The sequence below is a fragment of the Rhipicephalus sanguineus genome, chromosome 3 (genome assembly GCF_013339695.2).
Source record: "Rhipicephalus sanguineus isolate Rsan-2018 chromosome 3, BIME_Rsan_1.4, whole genome shotgun sequence".
Classification (NCBI taxonomy): domain Eukaryota; kingdom Metazoa; phylum Arthropoda; class Arachnida; order Ixodida; family Ixodidae; genus Rhipicephalus; species Rhipicephalus sanguineus.
This window is the reverse complement of record NC_051178.1, coordinates 178,885,158-178,902,093: the sequence shown is the minus strand read 5'-3', so window position 1 is coordinate 178,902,093 and position 16,936 is coordinate 178,885,158. Positions and strand designations below refer to the sequence as shown.

At 44.4% G+C, this 16,936-nt stretch overlaps 2 protein-coding genes across 2 annotated transcripts in view; both read right to left on the bottom strand.

The window, feature by feature from the left end:
* LOC119386135 (zinc finger protein 609-like) overlaps positions 1 to 15,405 on the bottom strand; it is a 47,626-nt gene extending 32,221 nt beyond the window's left edge. Inside the window, 1 exon segment of the mRNA XM_037653479.2 lies at positions 15,254 to 15,405. The gene's annotated coding sequence lies outside the window, so the exon portion shown is untranslated.
* A 301-nt stretch (positions 15,406 to 15,706) lies between these two features.
* LOC119387752 (dynein light chain LC6, flagellar outer arm-like) lies at positions 15,707 to 16,394 on the bottom strand. Its single transcript, XM_037655256.2, has one exon. The coding sequence runs from the start codon at positions 16,167 to 16,169 to the stop codon at positions 15,849 to 15,851; it is 321 nt and encodes a 106-aa protein (XP_037511184.1). The 5' UTR covers positions 16,170 to 16,394; the 3' UTR covers positions 15,707 to 15,848.
* Positions 16,395 to 16,936: the final 542 nt, after the last annotated feature.

Genomic DNA, 16,936 nt, shown 5'->3' with positions numbered 1-16,936 from the left:
TAACCTCTTTGGTATGCTCGTCTAGCTTGATACGACCTTTCTAGAAATCTACAGCCATGTTTCGTGTTGGAGCGGGGGGAAAAAAAGAAGAAACTCGTCGGCACAGATGTAGAAAGTTCAACGTGCACTGTCAAGAGCCCACAGCGTTTTATTCTTTCCCCGACATAACACATTCAGTCCCTGCGTAACGTGTTCCAGGTTTATAAAGGACATCCAAAAATGTCAAGCATATGTACTGCATAAAAGTGAAGACTTGCAGCATAAAATCTCACCCAGAAAATCTGCAGACAGGAATACTGTTTCTTAATCTGCACGCCATAAATACCCAGAAAAATGCTTCAAATCACATAATATGCTTTAAACTGAACAAAAAACTGGTGCCTTTAGTTTATCAGATACAGTTAGATCAATTTAAAACACAAGTGTGTTAACGTTTTTATTGTTTGCTCACTGTGGGACCTGATCATGACTGCAGCACCAATGAAAGCGGTAAAAGCCAAGCACGTGATACATTAATTTGTTTCCAAAATCTGTGACAAATCTGTGCATTAAAATTGCACTTTGTGTGCAAGTGACACAAGAAGTGCTGTAAAACGAAGTAGGGTATCGGTACGGGCTAGTGGGTATTCCATATTGAACTTGCGTACAGCGCACAAAAAGTTGAGGGGACAAAGAACACCGTCTTTGTCGGTTCTTTGTCCCCTCATCTTTTTCTGTGCTGTACGCAAGTTCAGCTGTAAATGGCCTGCACGAAACACCATCTTCATCAATTTATCATACTTTGCATTTCTGCACCAGTGCTAAGCCAATAATTTCTCTATGGCTAAACTCCTAACTTCACTGCGCTCTTAGCCTAACTTAGTTATTTGCCAAAGTCACTGTAGTTTTCAGTTGTCGGCGTAATGACCCACATGGTGGTAACGACACCGTCTAAAAGTACGCAGCACCTTAGGGTAAGAAGTCACTATGTGCAACATGGTTGTGGTACCACAAGGTGTATGGCGAGCTTTGATTGGAAGCAGCTTGCCAAGTGGCTGGGTAAGCGAAATGCAAAAAACACCAGGCCTGTGTGGAACACACAGCACAGTCACAGCGAAAGCTGGAAGAGCAGCCTTTCTAGGGCCCGTTGTAAACTCTCTTGGGCAACTACCACAAGTACACTTGCGAAGTACCCATTACGCCATAAATCATTACAATTTTTGCGAAGTATGGAAACACCCACTATGCCATTGCTCGTCATTCTGCAGAGAAACGAGGCACCCGCTACACATCTGTAAGGTATTATGTGCACTTTGTTGATGCTGTGGCTGGTAACGATTATGGCTGAACCCTTTGTAACTGGTCGGAAGCTTTAAACCACCCACTTGTTATGCAATTCACATAGTGCCATGCCTGGTTATTTTACTTTTCTACCACACTATAACTACATTTGTTAACGCGATTCATTGCCCGATGCGACGCCTGTATAGGGTCTTTTCGCGAAGGCGTTTCAAGCACTGGCGTGGCTCTGTGGTAGAATACTCGCCTGCCACGCGGAGGGCTGGGGTTCAAATCCCACTCGATCTCGGATTATTTTTTTTCTCATTACGCGTGATTGAGGTTACGGGCAATGGCGCCTACGGACAACTACAGCACCAAAATCGGCTGTTGTGATCTCATAACAGCTTTCGATGTAAAAGTTTTGCCAATATCTGTCGTCTGCTTTTATTTTGAATTTGTAAGTTGAGTAACTTTTGTTTGCTTGCACCGATATTCAAAATTCCTTCCGCATTCATTTCAAGATGATACAAGAAATGCATTGTACTGCAAGACTAGGCTGGCAAAATTTCGATGCAGGGCTCTTTTATGATGCACGTAGTATACTATCCATTCCGGAGGATATACAGTTTTCGAATTCATCCCTGAGAAAGTTTTATCTTAGAATAGTTGCAACAGAGTAAAAAGAAATTCGTTGCTTGCCAAAAACTGCTGCCAAAGTGCTGCCTCAGCAACCTAAAAGGACTAAGATGAAACGATGCCCTAAATTTTCTTTGCAAGCTTTTGGCCACTTGTGAAAAATCAAGCAAGCACATTTAGCTTTTTGTGCAGTATAGTGCTCTGTGGTGTGGTGTCGCACTGTCGCAGACAGTTCCCTTCTAGCCAAATACAGGTATAGCCATTAATCAAGACAGTCCAGGAAACGCACGTGCGTGATGCTGAACGTCATCGGGAACAAAGAGTGCACAACTCTCCTCAACCCAATGTCATATTACAACAAAACAGCAAGTGATTAGTAGCAAACACACACGCATCACTTGGACAACTCCCAGAGAAGATTCGGCGTGGAATTTTTTAAAAGTGGAGGTTAAAAGTAAGTATGTTGTCCGTAGGCCTCGAGAAAATTTATGCTTCCTGAAGTAAAAAAAAACCTTCTTCATTTATAAGCCTGGGAAAATATTTCAATAAAACTATTGTAACTCTTATTTAAGAATCACGACTATATATATCATGCATAACACTAAAAACATCAGAGTTAACCGAAGATGGGCTAAAATGTTTCTGCATTGGCTTAATGCAGTTATAAAGAAAAGCAACAAGTAAGTGATTCATAATGTATGCAACTAAAACAAATGAAGAAATATCAACCAAGCTACTAGACAATACACAATGAGTAACACAGAGGTGCATGAACAAGACGAGAAAATTTGTAACTTGTAAAATACGATACATATTCATGGTTGTCAGCAGAGCTTACATCAGATCAATCAGGACTGAAAGGCACTATAATAACTTCCATTATCATTCAAAAGAGCACTTAGAATATTATCAGTATGTCCACAAAGGTCACCGAGGGTGATCGAGATAGAACTCCAACAATACGATGCTGTGCCCTTTTTTGAGTTGTCTTTAAACCAGTGTTGCTAGCTAGAAATAAGGAAACATGCTTGTCAAGATTACTAAGAACTTGAGCCCGTAATAGGAGCGCCAGAAATCTGCACAACTTGGACAATAATCAGAATCGCATACAAAATGTGTGTCACTGTGTTTATGCAAGAAACAGCAGGGGAAAAAAAATTTGCTTGCTCAGGTGATCTTCAGGTGATCTAAAATTGGCCAAATTAGCAAAAATCTGTAAGTCAGCTTTTCTTAAATTTTTTTCTAACCAAAACTCTCATTCTCAGACAGCTTTTCTCACTATTTGTGCTTCCCCACCTCAAATCTAGTGAAGGCACACAAACACAACAAATGCTTTTCAAAAATTGCTATCAGGGTTCGTACAGGTTTTCAAGGATATTCAAGAACTTTCCAGGACCTGTCGCAGGTTTTTTTAAGGACTCAAAGCAGCATGCAAAGCTGGAATTTTCTCACTCTAAAATTTTCAACAAGGATTAATTTTATTACACTTACAACAAATAAATGGATATCACAATTATAACAAAGACATCTAGTCTTGATAACTTCTCAAGATTTCTCAAGATCACAACACACAATGAACGCTTACAAAAGCGGTTGAGATTTCTTCAGTATAGGCTTGAACTTCACCAAATATATTCAAAATGTCCAGTGTAGTGTTATTTCACTTATGCAAAGATAAATAAATGTATATCACAATGATGTTAATAATAATGAAAAGCCTGGATCGCTTTGCAAGTCCCAAACAGTGAACAAAAAATGAGAGAGCTCACAACACACAATGAACTCTTACAACAGCGGTTGAGATTTCTCCAGTATAAGCTTGGTGAAGTTCACCAAACATATTCAAAACATTCAGCGTAATGTTACTTCACTTATACAAAGATAAATAAATGTATAGAAGGTATGCAATTGACATCATCTGTGAGGAGCGCTAGCGGTGCATGTCCGCGCACTCGCAAAATTCTCGCAGCACGTGCTTGAGCGTTTTTTAATGTAGTTTGGAAGGGAAATGTAGGAAGCCATCAGGAGAGCGCAAAGCATTGTGCTAGAGAGGCTGGAAAGCTATGCGAGCACAGATTTTGCCTTCGCCGCAGGTCTGTCTGGCCGTGACAGACCCCGCGGTGGCGGTGACATCGCGAGAAGAAGGCATGACTGATACCATAGTCCCTCAATACTTTTTGGGACTATGCTGATACCGAGTGACAAGTTTGGTCGGTTCAGTTAGCGCCCCTCTTCAGCGTGCGCTGGACCTTATTTATTTTTAATGCGCTCATGCTGCTTAAACTGAGCGTTTGAGCGGTTACCTTGCATAGATACGGTGCTGGCGTTCTGCGCAACTGAGAGGACATTTAGATGTCACAGCTGTGCGTGCGCACACTGTGTTAATGCACATCTATGTTTTTGTGCGGTTTCTAACATGATCAGTACTGCTGTACACAATAAGCTGCCATTTCCAAGTCAGTGGAAGGTCATACAGTACCGCAAGACCATTTTTTGCTTGCCTCATCCAAGCCGCACCAAAAGCGCGGCAGCTTGCCCGGTGCATGTATAACCCTCAACGATGCCTCAATGGCGAGCGGCGCAGTGCGACGGAGGAGTCGGCCACGCCCACCTCTGAAATTACGCTGTCTCCGTGTGATTGGGACGGCCGGAGAGAAACCTGCCAGTGCACACTCTCGGAGGCAACGCTCCACGTGGTTGTGCAGTCGACACTTCCAGCGCACTGCTCAACACAAAGAAGTAACAACTGTGACAGTTGTTAGTTCACACTCGTCCTGTGTATACCTGTGCGGTCTTTTCGAGCGTCCTTTGAGTTTAAGCAGCGCGCTGCAAGTGTCGAGCTGTGACAGTCATTCATTCGTTTGCACGTCCTTTGTGCTTGAGCTGCGCGCTGCAAGTATAGAGTTGCTTGCCATTCTTTGTGTGGCATTCTAATTTCTTGCTATCACATTCACTGCTTCGCGCTCGCTGCGAAACTGTGATGGTCTTTTTTTTCCAGTGCAGTTCTGCAAAATGGAACCATGTGCGCTCGCGCCGCAGTACTGCTTCAGAAATGGGGAGTTTGTCAGGTCAACATGCCGATCTACTACATTCAGGAGGTCGCAATGTTGATATGAGAGTGCACTGCTCAGGAAATTCAAGGATTTTCAAGGACGGGAAAAAATTCCAGGACTTTCAAGGGCCTTGAAAACTCATTTTTAAAATTCAGGGGCTTTCAAGGATTTTAAGGACCTGTACGCACCCTGTTACAATATTATCATGCCTCGTAGTTAACCCTCAGGGGACCCCCAGTGACCAAGGAACCTGTCATTGGAAGACAGACTATCACTGGAATGGGGAGAGGAAAAAATACTCAGAGTGCGAAAAGTGGTTTTTGAACGAGTTTTTGTTTAGAAAAACACCTTGTGGGAAAGCCAACATAATTTTCAATTGCAGAGTGGGTGCACTATTCCCTTAAGCAGTGTGTCAAATCTGAGACTTCCCCTTTGTGGTGCTCACCGACTGCAACATTGTCCGCCTGCCTACGGGAAGAAAATGGCTCAGAAACCTCAACATGTTCCTTCCTAACATCAAGTGAGACTGAATCTTCACGCTTTGCACACACTTTACATAAAGTTTCACTTTGCAATTATGCCAATTCACTCATCTGGAGTCACCTAGAACTTCCATCGACCAGTATCAAAGTGCTGTCTGCTGCAGCCATTCCTTCTTGAATTATTTGATGTATTTGACTGGATTCGTTTCACAAAGTAAGTTGTTGCAAACATGGTGAAGAGTAATAATACTGCTATGGACTGCCAGAACTGCTAGAGTTCAGAGGAGGCATGGAGGCAAATGCTAAGCATAGTTTGTGGATGATGACGATTCCCTTGCATTTCCCAAGTATGTAAATAACCTGTATGTCTGTGACACAAAAAGTATGAATTGTAAAAAATTAAATTTTTATACTGCCACAAAAGGAGCCAGCATTACATGAAAAGTGCTAAAAAACCCTCTGCCCAAAACGGCACAAGTTTTCATGCTAAGCAGCACAAAAAAACTGCTGAATTCAGTAAGAAAACTACTACAATTGGCAATAATGCATTTATTGACAAAAAAAAAATACTGTCTCTTTGAGAAGCACTCTCTTGGAGGCCAACCCGAGACACACCAGATTTGATCGCTTTGTCATCATCATGCAGGAGGAGGACTGCCACTTGTCAGCAACTCTTATAGCTTTTTTTTTTTTTTTTTTTCAGTGTGGCTACATATAAATTGTGGAGAATTCTGGCAAAATATGCTCCTGCTACTGTCCTACTATTTTCAGAGTGGTCAGTCAATTTTCTTCGCATCCTAGAAAGTAGTCAGTACCTTCTTTTCACACCGAATGTTGAGCTTTCTGAGAGGTGTATCTGGCTCTCACTGGTAAAGTAGTGTCTCATCCCGTTGCCAGGCAGGCTAGAAATATTTTGGGGCCACAATGAGGAAGGCTCAGGGACTCCCTTGATAAATGTGTGTAGTGGTGTCAATACTGTGCAGGGAGGTCTTATTGTTCCTTTTGTGCCAAGACCTTTGACATGTCCAAAATGTCATGATTGCGCATGAACCACAAGATGTTTGTGCATGAAACACAAGATGTTCAGTTCCATGGCAGTACTGGGCACATTTTATACTGAGAAAGCATTATTCCGAGGTGAAGATAAGACGGTAACAGTGCTACATCCGGTTGATGACATTTTCACAGTAGGCTTCTTGTGTCTGGCATTTATGACAGCCCCACGTACCTACAAAAACTGCTTTGTTGAGGCAGTCTTGCTTTATCAGTTTTTGTGTGTGATGTGTGTTATGTCTGCCAGCTATGAGGAGCTGCTGCATAAAAGGGTGGTGGTGGTGATGATATTGCCACAGGCGGGGTTAGCCTGGGAGACCTGGCCGGCAATTGAACCGCCTGACCGACTCTTTCCATGCAGTATGCTTCACCATGTGTGCTTGCCTTTCAGGCTTGGCAAGTAGTCTTGAAAGCCAAGATAGGAAATTATCCACCTCGAAAGCCACAAATTCTTCTACAGCAAATGTCGCAAGCAAAATGGTGCATTTACACCAAATGGATGTGCATGGAAGCAAAAGATTGCTCCCCTATACATCTGTAGAGACAATATTTAGTATCATCTGCCCACTAAGAATTTTGCTTATTTAAACATTCAGAAACACCTTACAGACACAAGAGTAGGCATTGAGTAATGGGTGCTCCACAATCTTTTACCTATATAAAGAATATAATGCTAAACACAACTCTTAAAAAAGAACTACCTTACAAAATTTCTATCAATACATCAGGCCAAGATGAACAGAGCAAAAAATATTAGAACAGACACACACAAATGGACAAGGTACGAAAGCTGCGCTTTGTACAACATTAAATGCTTATGCATAAGGTTTGAGTATTGAGCATGTCAGCCCTCATTAACAGACTGATTTTCTTACTCTAGGCGCATTCCCCCACTCCATTTCAGCAAAGGTGCATGAACACAATCACTTTTTCAGAAATTACTGCAGGAATGTTGTATTCATAGTTACTCTGCCCCCCCCTCTACACACACACACATGGTTACTGGGAAACCTGTCACTGGGTAAGCTCTGTGGTGCATAGACAGAAAGGTATGAATGAAGAAAGGAAACAACAGGGATGAATGTTGAACGAAAACAGTTCATTCTGTTAGCCCACAGTCGAGGTGATTTGTTCAGTAAATAATTTTTGCTCCCATGTGAGCAGAAACATTTTTACAAATCGTCCATTACAAAGCACTACTCCTGTGTGATACCGGAGTGGTCAGTGAATTCGGATCCGAGAGAGCAACAGAAAACAACAGCAACGTCACAGAGATGGACACTCATTTCGGTACCTGCACAAAGGGACGAAAGGGAACAAGAAACTGAAGTGGAAAGAGAAAGGATTCATATACAGTGCAGTAAACAGAGGGTGTCTATATAAGCACCTTCTCATGTCTGTTGCTTTTTAGGAAACGCATCAGAGCATGCACAGCTCTCAGAGTTTATGATGACATGCTGGCCGGGGAACCTAGTGCGTCATCCGTAAGAGTTTGTATCAGACAGATGAGTCCTTGTAATTATAAAAATGGGCTGAACAAGAGGCAGAACTATGAATGAAAGATGTGCACTCACACTTGAATTATTCCACAGCTAAAGATACAGCTATTACAGCACTTCGTGTTTTCTACGAAATGCACCTAACTTCCTATAGCGTCATGCAAGAGGCAACGAGAAAAATTTTTCCCATTTACCTAGAATCATGATTGTTTGGTGACTGAACACAGTTGCTGCAACTGTAGAATGAAGGCTCAATTTCCTTTGTTTTTGTTTTTTACCGAAATGCGTTTGGGACAGCTCAGCACTAGACCTCACAAAGAAAAAGAAAAAATTGTATATAAATAACTCATGGAATTGTGACACATGAAAGCACTGCAAAAAGATTTATCAGGGTAGGCTTTCTTTTTCTTCCTCTTTGTCTACAACAACATTGTGAAAGGTAGCAGGCACTTGCCCAACTCAGTGATGCATGCATTTGTTGCTACATCGTGAACAGGTACTTTTGTTGGATGGAGCAGAGACCAGGCTAACTGCAAAGTTTGCTCCCACAATGTTTGTTTGCAGATGTGTAAAGTCATCTTCAGGTACAATAACTCTGCTGTGCATACTTTTAGCCCAGATGGCATCAATTTATGCTGGGTAGAACAGGCAGCATAAAATTCCAAGAAATGGAAAGCATTACGCTTACAATGCAAAGCTATCTTCTGATACAATTATGAGATGGCAGTGTTGAATGCAATATGAAACCTGCGGTGGCAAAAAAGAAAATTTTTAAAATCTGAGAAAACTCATGATGCCAGCTTAGGATGTCGTCAGCAGCAAAAGCTTGAATTTCAGGATTTATAACTTTTTCTTGTACAATTAAACCACATTAAAACAAAAAACAAGAAAAAGAGAAAGCATTCAGCTGATTCTCCTTTCATGGTTCACATGTTCATTTTAACCACTTGACACCACTGTCCTACAAGTCTGTGGGCACAGGTATATAGGTATACGTGTATACACATGTACAGGGGTGGTCAAAAGTTCCCAGGCCGCAACGCCCGGCCGAGGAGCGGCAGCTCGCTGCTATCGCGGCGCTGTTATCGCAGTCACGCCTTGGCGCACGCTGGCGTCGAGCGTGTGCGTGGAAAGGGGAGGGTTGCATCCCTCTCCCTTTCTTGCTCTCCTTGATAAGAAAGCGAGGTATAAACTTGGTGCGTCATGTTGCCTCACTGTTCGCTCTTCGAATAATGTGCAGCGTGTAGCGGGGCGACAGTGTTCCGGAAAGTGACGCATCATGCTTGCAGCCACATTTCCTATAGACACCGTCTAGCAAACCCATTACCATGGTTTTTGGCATCCTGGAGAGCAATATCATGCGCTCAACTTTCCATTGGCACTGCGGGAGCTCTCTCAGACGTCTGCGCAGGCCAATTCGCTGTATGGTCGGAGCCCGAAATGCATTCAGAAGAGCTTGTGTTGGGGCTAGTTGGAACATCTTAGCGGAATAAGCAGCGCTGCACAGAAGTATACAATTCGAAGATCAAACAGTGAACGAACAGGACGCACCATGTTTATTCCTCGATTTCTTATGAACGAGAACAACAAAGGAAGAGGGCTGCGCACCCCCCTCCACGAACACGCTCGACGCCAGCGTGCGCCAAGGCGTGATTGCGATAACAGCGCCCCGATAGCTGCGAGCTGCTGCTCCTTGGCTGGGCGTTGCGGCCTGGGAACTTTTGACCACCCCTGTACATGTATAATATGTGATGCAGGGTTCAATTCTGCCCAAACCGGACACTTTAAAGAGCCACTAAAAGCAAATGTTAAGTCGACGTTGATGGTTGAAATAGCGTTCCAGAAAGCTCGTAGTGCTTGTTTCGTGCCAAGGAAATGCTTATTTTGAATGAAAATCACGTTTCAGTGATCCGCACAGCGTTGGCGCACTCCATATCGCGCGCCTGAAAAGGCCTCCTGACATAGCATTTGCCTTGCCCAACGTTGCCCACCTTTACTGCCTGGCAGCAGATGCTGTGGTTTCTGCTCTGAAGGGCACATTACACAAAATCACATGGACACAGCATTTTGTCGAACTTTTCGTTAGAGCGACTTTCATGAGCATGCAAGGCACACGCAGCAGTACATAACGAAACTACCAGTGAGACTCGACCGCACGAGCCAAGCACAGCCCTGCGAAAACGGAACTTTTGCACAACCTGCGCCTTTCTTCACTGTAACGTCAAGTTCTTTGATCCATGAATCAAACAGAAATGCACGAGCAGCACTTTATTACGTCTAGCAATGCTCAGAATGTTCTTTTTTTTATCATAAGTAGCTTGAATACTAGTGATAATTTGTACTCGGGACTCTTGACATCATTGGGCTCGTTCCAAAGCATTTCACTGGTGGCACATACAGTCCTACACTTACCATAATTTCTCTATTACTAGAGCACTGCTATTGATAATACTGACGTTTTAGACATTCTCAAACATTGACCTTTCACTCTGATATGAATTTTTATTTGCCTTCTGTAGGCCTTTAAAGGGACCGACAACCAATTTTTATGGCGCCCATTTTTTTTTGTGCAACGGATAGCTTACCGGTGAGGGTGTCTAATTACGAAATAGTAACGTGGAAAACGTCATGAAACATTTGTAATCAGAATTTTTCCATATGCGGCAAATACGAAGTCGTAGACAGAAGTGACAACCCATGCTGCAAATAGTAAGATAGTGGTTCGTGTTTGAGCACGGCGGTTTGCTGTGCATACGTGCACCCTGCACACATATGCCATGGCTCGACGTGTACCACTGGCTACCGCGAAGACAGCGCCACTTCTCACTGTGCAACTCCTTTTACCTCGTAAGCAGCACAAAATAGAGCGGGGATACATAATTATACAGATAATCTAATTTTCAGGACCAATTATGGTGCACATGACAGCATCAGACTACGTGACTACGTCCAGCAAAAAGTGATCGACTCCATAATCCAACTTCAAGGCTCTTCCGCTAGGTTGCGCAACATATTGGTTTTTGTTACTTTTAAACACAATTTAAAAATATAAATCCTACTCACAATGTGAAAAGGATGCTGGAATCTGCCACTATATTTCACTGTCTTTTCATTTTTACCAGGATCTAATCACATGTTGTGACCGGTTGTCGGTCTCTTTAAAGGGGCCATGACACCCAATTTTCGATCATAATCTATGTTATGTGGATTCATCCTTGTGCATTCACAAACAAGCTGGCGAAATTTTAGCGAATTTGGTGGAGTACTTAATTTATAATCGAATATTTTTATAAACACGCGAGTGGCCCAAGAGTCAGGCAACACTGGTGCATTCGTGAGCCGTGACGTAAAAAGCAGCTAGCTGTGCAAGCGCCTGCATTGCGGCGAATGTTATTGTTCCGTGGTCAGCTGGACGTGATATCGAGATATTTTAGCTTTCTTCAGCTTGGAAATGAAACTGAACCATTTGCAGCAGCTGAAACTTTGGCAGAAGACGATAGCTTTGTACCGTGCTGCACATGACGACACACGCACCATCGCAAAATGGCGGTCGCCGGCGGTGGGCGGGTTTACATCCGGCTACTTCTAGGGCGTGTTTTGCATTGAAATATTCTTTTACGGACCACTTTTGAATTCTGTATAGGCATAATAGACCCTCTACTTGTAGTTTTCGCTGAAAACCACCAATTTTTGGGTGACCGTGTCATGGCCCCTTTAAAGGATTTTTCGTCACTGAAGAGTAGCACATACCGTGCCATCCAAGTCAGCTGGAAAAACGTTCATAAAATACAAATGTGGCCATGTTGATGTGGCACATGAAAACACACTTTGTGCTACTTGAAGGGCAGCACACACACCCATTGGCACAGAGTATACACAATGTTGGAGGTTGCCACGTAAGAGGTCTACTGAAAATCAGCGCACATCGAAAAATGATGATGTTCCATTTTTCATGGCACATACTACCCACTAAGAGGAATGGGGCAAGAGTCGGGAGGTATACGACAAGGATGTGTCCAGAGTGACCGCAAATGATCCAGCTGAATGCGAAAGGGGTTCGCTGAAGAGTGGCACATACCTCACATGCCCAGTGACCAAAGTTGGTCTGACGGTTGCTTTCGAAACCAGTTCCCTCCGACCAGCAGCCTGATCTTCTACCCATCAGATGAAGAACTACCCAGCGACCCAAGTTGGAGCAAAAGAGGTTAGATACACAGAAAGAGACACGGACTGACAAACGAACCACAACTCGGGTGTCAAGTTCCCGAAGGATCCTAACTACGTTTCTAGAGGTCGAATTATGCATTGCACATCAACCCATACGCACCCAGCAACAAGATGGCAAAAGCAAGGTATCTACACTTGGCGTGGTAGAAAAATTTGTATTTGACCTCTTTTATTAAATGTTGCAGTTGAACCGTACAGGAGTCTGGCAACGATTAGCGGTGACAGGATAAAGCGACAACCCCTGAAAACGTCTCACTCGGCTAACAGAAACTGTGCTTTCGAAGGGCGTGCTTTCGTACTCAGCAAAAACAGGAAGTGATTGCAAAAGCTAGAAAACATCATGACTGCCACAGACTTTTTTTCTGCGTGCATCTCGGCAGTTTGCTGCAGTATTTTGGGTCTGATTTGAAAGCAGACGACATAACGGCGACTCTTCATTTTCTCATGTCGCACGGTGCATGCCAAGACAGCAGTCCCTGCGGATGGTAAGAGTTTAGAGGCAGCACTATAAAATTGAAACTTTAAAGTTAAAATGTGCATTCCGGGCCCAGTTTTTGGTGTGATTAACCATTTTGAGCCCTCTACTCTCAGTTTGAATGATGAACTGAGATTTATAGGACTGTGCCATGGCCCCTTAAAAAGCGTAGTACTCATTTTCAACAGCTGAAACTAAAACTGGCACAATTTGTGAAAGCATGGAGCTCTTTACACGCTACTTCTTAGACCTCCAGGCCTTACATTTGTTTTTTTGACACTTCATTTCATTTTTCACTCTTATAAGGTGCGAGACCAGAAATAGCAGTGCCGCAACACACATACGAGTGGATGATAGAAGAAAAAAATAGTCCAAAATAAAACATATTTCTACAGAACATGTCTCCCGCTTCATGACCGCTTGAAAGGAAAAAGGCAGGAGAAGAGGGGGCTGAGTAACAAATGTGGGATGAAAGGAGTACTTTTCATTTAGTTTTAATCATACACAGAGTGAACATCTGCCTCTGCACACAGTTTCTAAGGCGGACTGCTGCACTGGTTGTTAGAAATGAACAAATAATAAAGCCAAAGCAGACCTGCAAAGACGAAAGTTGACTTGGTGGGCTGACTTAACAATGCAGTGTTCATAATCTGTACTTCACTTTCTGCTGGAGTACCGTCTATTGTTTCACGGGAGGTTTAGACGCAGAAGGGGAATCTGTGACCCAGAGTGAGGGCATCAGCATATTAATTTATGACTAAACCTTCAAGACCTCACGCCAAATGAATGAGCCATAAATGCCTAGGCATGAAAGAATGCAATGCTTCTAAAGCATGTCACAAATTAGGCAGGGCTACACAAGAATGCATAATCATTCAGTTAAAGCTGATGACAGAGTTGAAGCTAATTTAAGCAAAGCTAAAACACTCCAATAGTTTAGCCTGAAAGATTGGAGTAAAGTGCGGTATGTGCATAAACACGAGTCTTTTTTCGTAGCTGTGCTTTCAAATACCACACTTCTACAAAAAATGAAAACTTTTCAGCCAACAATTTGGTGGCAATATTTTGTCTAAGGAAGCCTCCTCTGCAGGGCATGGTCACAGGAATGTCCGCACAGCAATTCAGAAATTTTTAATTTAAGATTTTTGCTGAATTCCTTAGAACGTATCGCAGTTTTACTTTACATACAATTTGATTTTGTTTGTTTTTATTCACTATCTTTCAAACCCCGTCTTGGCCAATTCCCCAGCAGAGGGTATGAGTCGCACTTACAGGAAACCGACGACGAAACCACCTCAGCTTTATGTTGCTACTTTTTTTTTTCTCACGAAAGTAAACGAACGTTGCACCAATATCGAGTTGCACGTCAGAAAACGGACGCAGCAAACTTGCTCGAGACTTCGTAACTTGTTTTTTTTTTTTTTTTCCCAACACCATACTTGCTCAATCGAACAGTTTTACGCAAGAACACTGCTCGAAAATAATACCACAAAAAGGATGATTAGAAGTTCGCGCTAACGCCTTGAACTATTTTTTTCCGTGCCTAATAAGCTCCTCAAAAACGAAGCGGACCAACAAACAAAAAAAGGAAAAAGGAAAAGGAAAACAACACTTGTTCTTAACACCGCACGCTTGCGCACGAGGAAAGCAAACACTGCTGCACTGTCGGTGAAAAATAGAAAAGAAACGTGAGGAGGAGACGAAAACAAAAGTAAACACTTGGAGGAAATGCTCTTAAAACGGATCCGAACTGCGTGATGCACAGGCCACCACTGCGACGCGACCCCCACTGAGTAACGCAAGCTAGCGCGCAACGAGATGCCGTCCGTAGTATCGCTTCCCAGCCGTTTTCGCAAGACCCGCGGCTTTGCGACCGCAGCAATTAAATGCCCAGAACGGTCATGCACTGCAGTCTAGCATCGACCCAGGATAAACACAAAAAACGTTAACGCGCTGAATTTCCTTCTCATTTTTTTTTCTCTCATCCGTGGAAGTAAAAGAGAAACACAAGGCGGGTGACGGGCGGTAGCCGACGGCCCATTCGGAAGACGATCAAGCGTGAAAGCAAACAAAACAAAAACAGTGAAAACTTTGAAGGGCCTTGGCTCTGCGGCCACCGGTGCGCGGAGTGAGAGAACAAACCAAATTTGAGGCACGCACTCGCACTAGTGTTTGCACGGGATCGTGCCAGACTCGGCAGCGATGCTGCAAGCAGCGTCCGCAAAGTCGGGGACCGCAAAATGGTACTCGTGCTTGACAAAGACACCGCAGTGTACGGGACAAAGAGAAGGAATAAACTTTTTTGGACGGCCTACACGGAGATCATGAGACACTGCGAGTCGTTTCCGGGAGTACCGATAATACTGCGGTATTTTTAATCGGCCTTAATGCGAAATCGAGTGAAGGGAGAAAGTAAAACAAATACAAAGTGGGCCCGTGGTAAGAGAAAAGGCTTGACAGACAGCTCTCGCTCGGCGGGGAATCGGACTTCTCGGAGCTGCTCGACTGAAAACACACCTCTGGGCGAGACCACTAGGCAGCCGGAACATTTAAAAGCACAGTACTCACGCAAGCACTAGCGGCGTTTGCAACAAAAGCATCCAAGCCAACGCATCCTGAAGAGTCGTTTTTTTTTTCAGCAGCCAGAACACACAACAAAACGATCTTGGCCCGCCATTTTGAACGGCAACGTCGGCGATCGTGGATCCGCCTGGCGTCGGAATGCCCAAGCTCCTATTTGGGAAAAATGCTAGTCTGCGGGGGATTCCTGCGTCGTGGAGTGACGGCCCGGCTGACAACGTTTACAGCTTTGTTCGTGCACACCAATCAAAGCTAAAGCTCACGTTTAAAGACGGGGCGTGCGAACACGGACACAAGAGAGGTTTCAGACACCACGAACGCCAGTACTTCTCTTGTGTCCGTGCACATCCCTCTTTTAACATGAATATGTACCAACTAGCTCAGCTCTCTTATTCGGAGATAAAGCTACGTGAATAAAACGTGACAAAGAAAGCTTTGAGCTGAGAAACAGTCGGGTTATATTTCTCCACAATTTTTCTTCTTCAGCGTGTCCGGATCAATGCGTGCAGTCCCCAGCGGCCCCAGGAGAGCTTTCGGTGGATTGCCCATGCGCGTCAGCGGTGGAGAAGACAAGAGTGAGCCATTACTTGAACTTGAAGACGCCGACGGCCACCCCAGATATGGAGACGAAGCCTCCGCGGTTCATCTCGCAGGTTCCTGTGATGCCGAAGTCCTTGCCCACGACGCAGAACCACGTGGGGCCATACTTGGTCTCGAAGGCGGTCTTGATGGTGGTGGCGATGTCAGCCCAGTCCTTGGAGTCCTTCATGGCCTTGGTGGCCACGTCACGAAGTTCGTTGATCATATCCTGGGGCAGGTCACCGTAGTGGACCTCGACGTCCATGGCGGGGTTGGACTCGGTGCTCTTCGCGGCAGCCGGTGCGCTCGCGGTCGCCGCAGCCATTGCAACTCAGAGAAGGTCGTGCCGGGGGCGGAGTTCTCTTACAAGCCCGGGTCCCGAACGCTTCCAAGGGCGGCGGTCCACAGCAAGCGCAGCTCGTGACCGGTGACTGCGAGCTCGCGTGGCGAATGAGCTCCCAGTGCGTGGATCCACGCGCCTTTGCAGCGGGCACTTTGTCCTTGTCTTGCCCGTGTCCAATGCCTGAACGTGCTTTCGGCCGCGCAGTTTTACACCTAGATACATGGTCGAACGTACGAGTCCCACCGATTCCTACGGTAAGTTTCCTGCGACACTAATTTCGCGTCGTCGACATCGGGGTCTGGTCTGACTTTTTCGCCACGCGACAATATCTCGAAGTCATACTGCACCTTTTGGGTGCTGCTGGTGGTCTGTACCGACTTTGACGCATTGGTAGCACGAATTACAGAAGAAGAGAGAGAGCGAACAAGAAGAAAAGCACGACAGTTCTGTGATCTCGCGGCTTTCACGCAAGTTGAAGAGAAAGTTAACTTGCAGGAGAGACAGACAGGTCACCCTGAGCCATTACATACTCTGGTTTGCTGCCCCGTAGTGGGGAAGGGCGTGAAGGGAGGCGATAGAACATCAAAAGTGCGTTACCGCGGAAGCCGTTGCCTAGTCCCTAGAAGCCATCTGCTTAGCTTTACATAATATTTTATCGCTACATAAGGTACTGGCCAAACGACCGATACATATCCAGAGATACCAGTTTGTCAGAAAAATTTTTTTTCTTTTGTAAAGCCGATTAATTG

What these genes read in the sequence shown, in the direction of transcription:
- LOC119387752 (XM_037655256.2), bottom strand. Translation starts at nt 16,169, where the DNA reads ATGGCTGCGGCGACCGCGAGCGCACCGGCTGCCGCGAAGAGCACCGAG.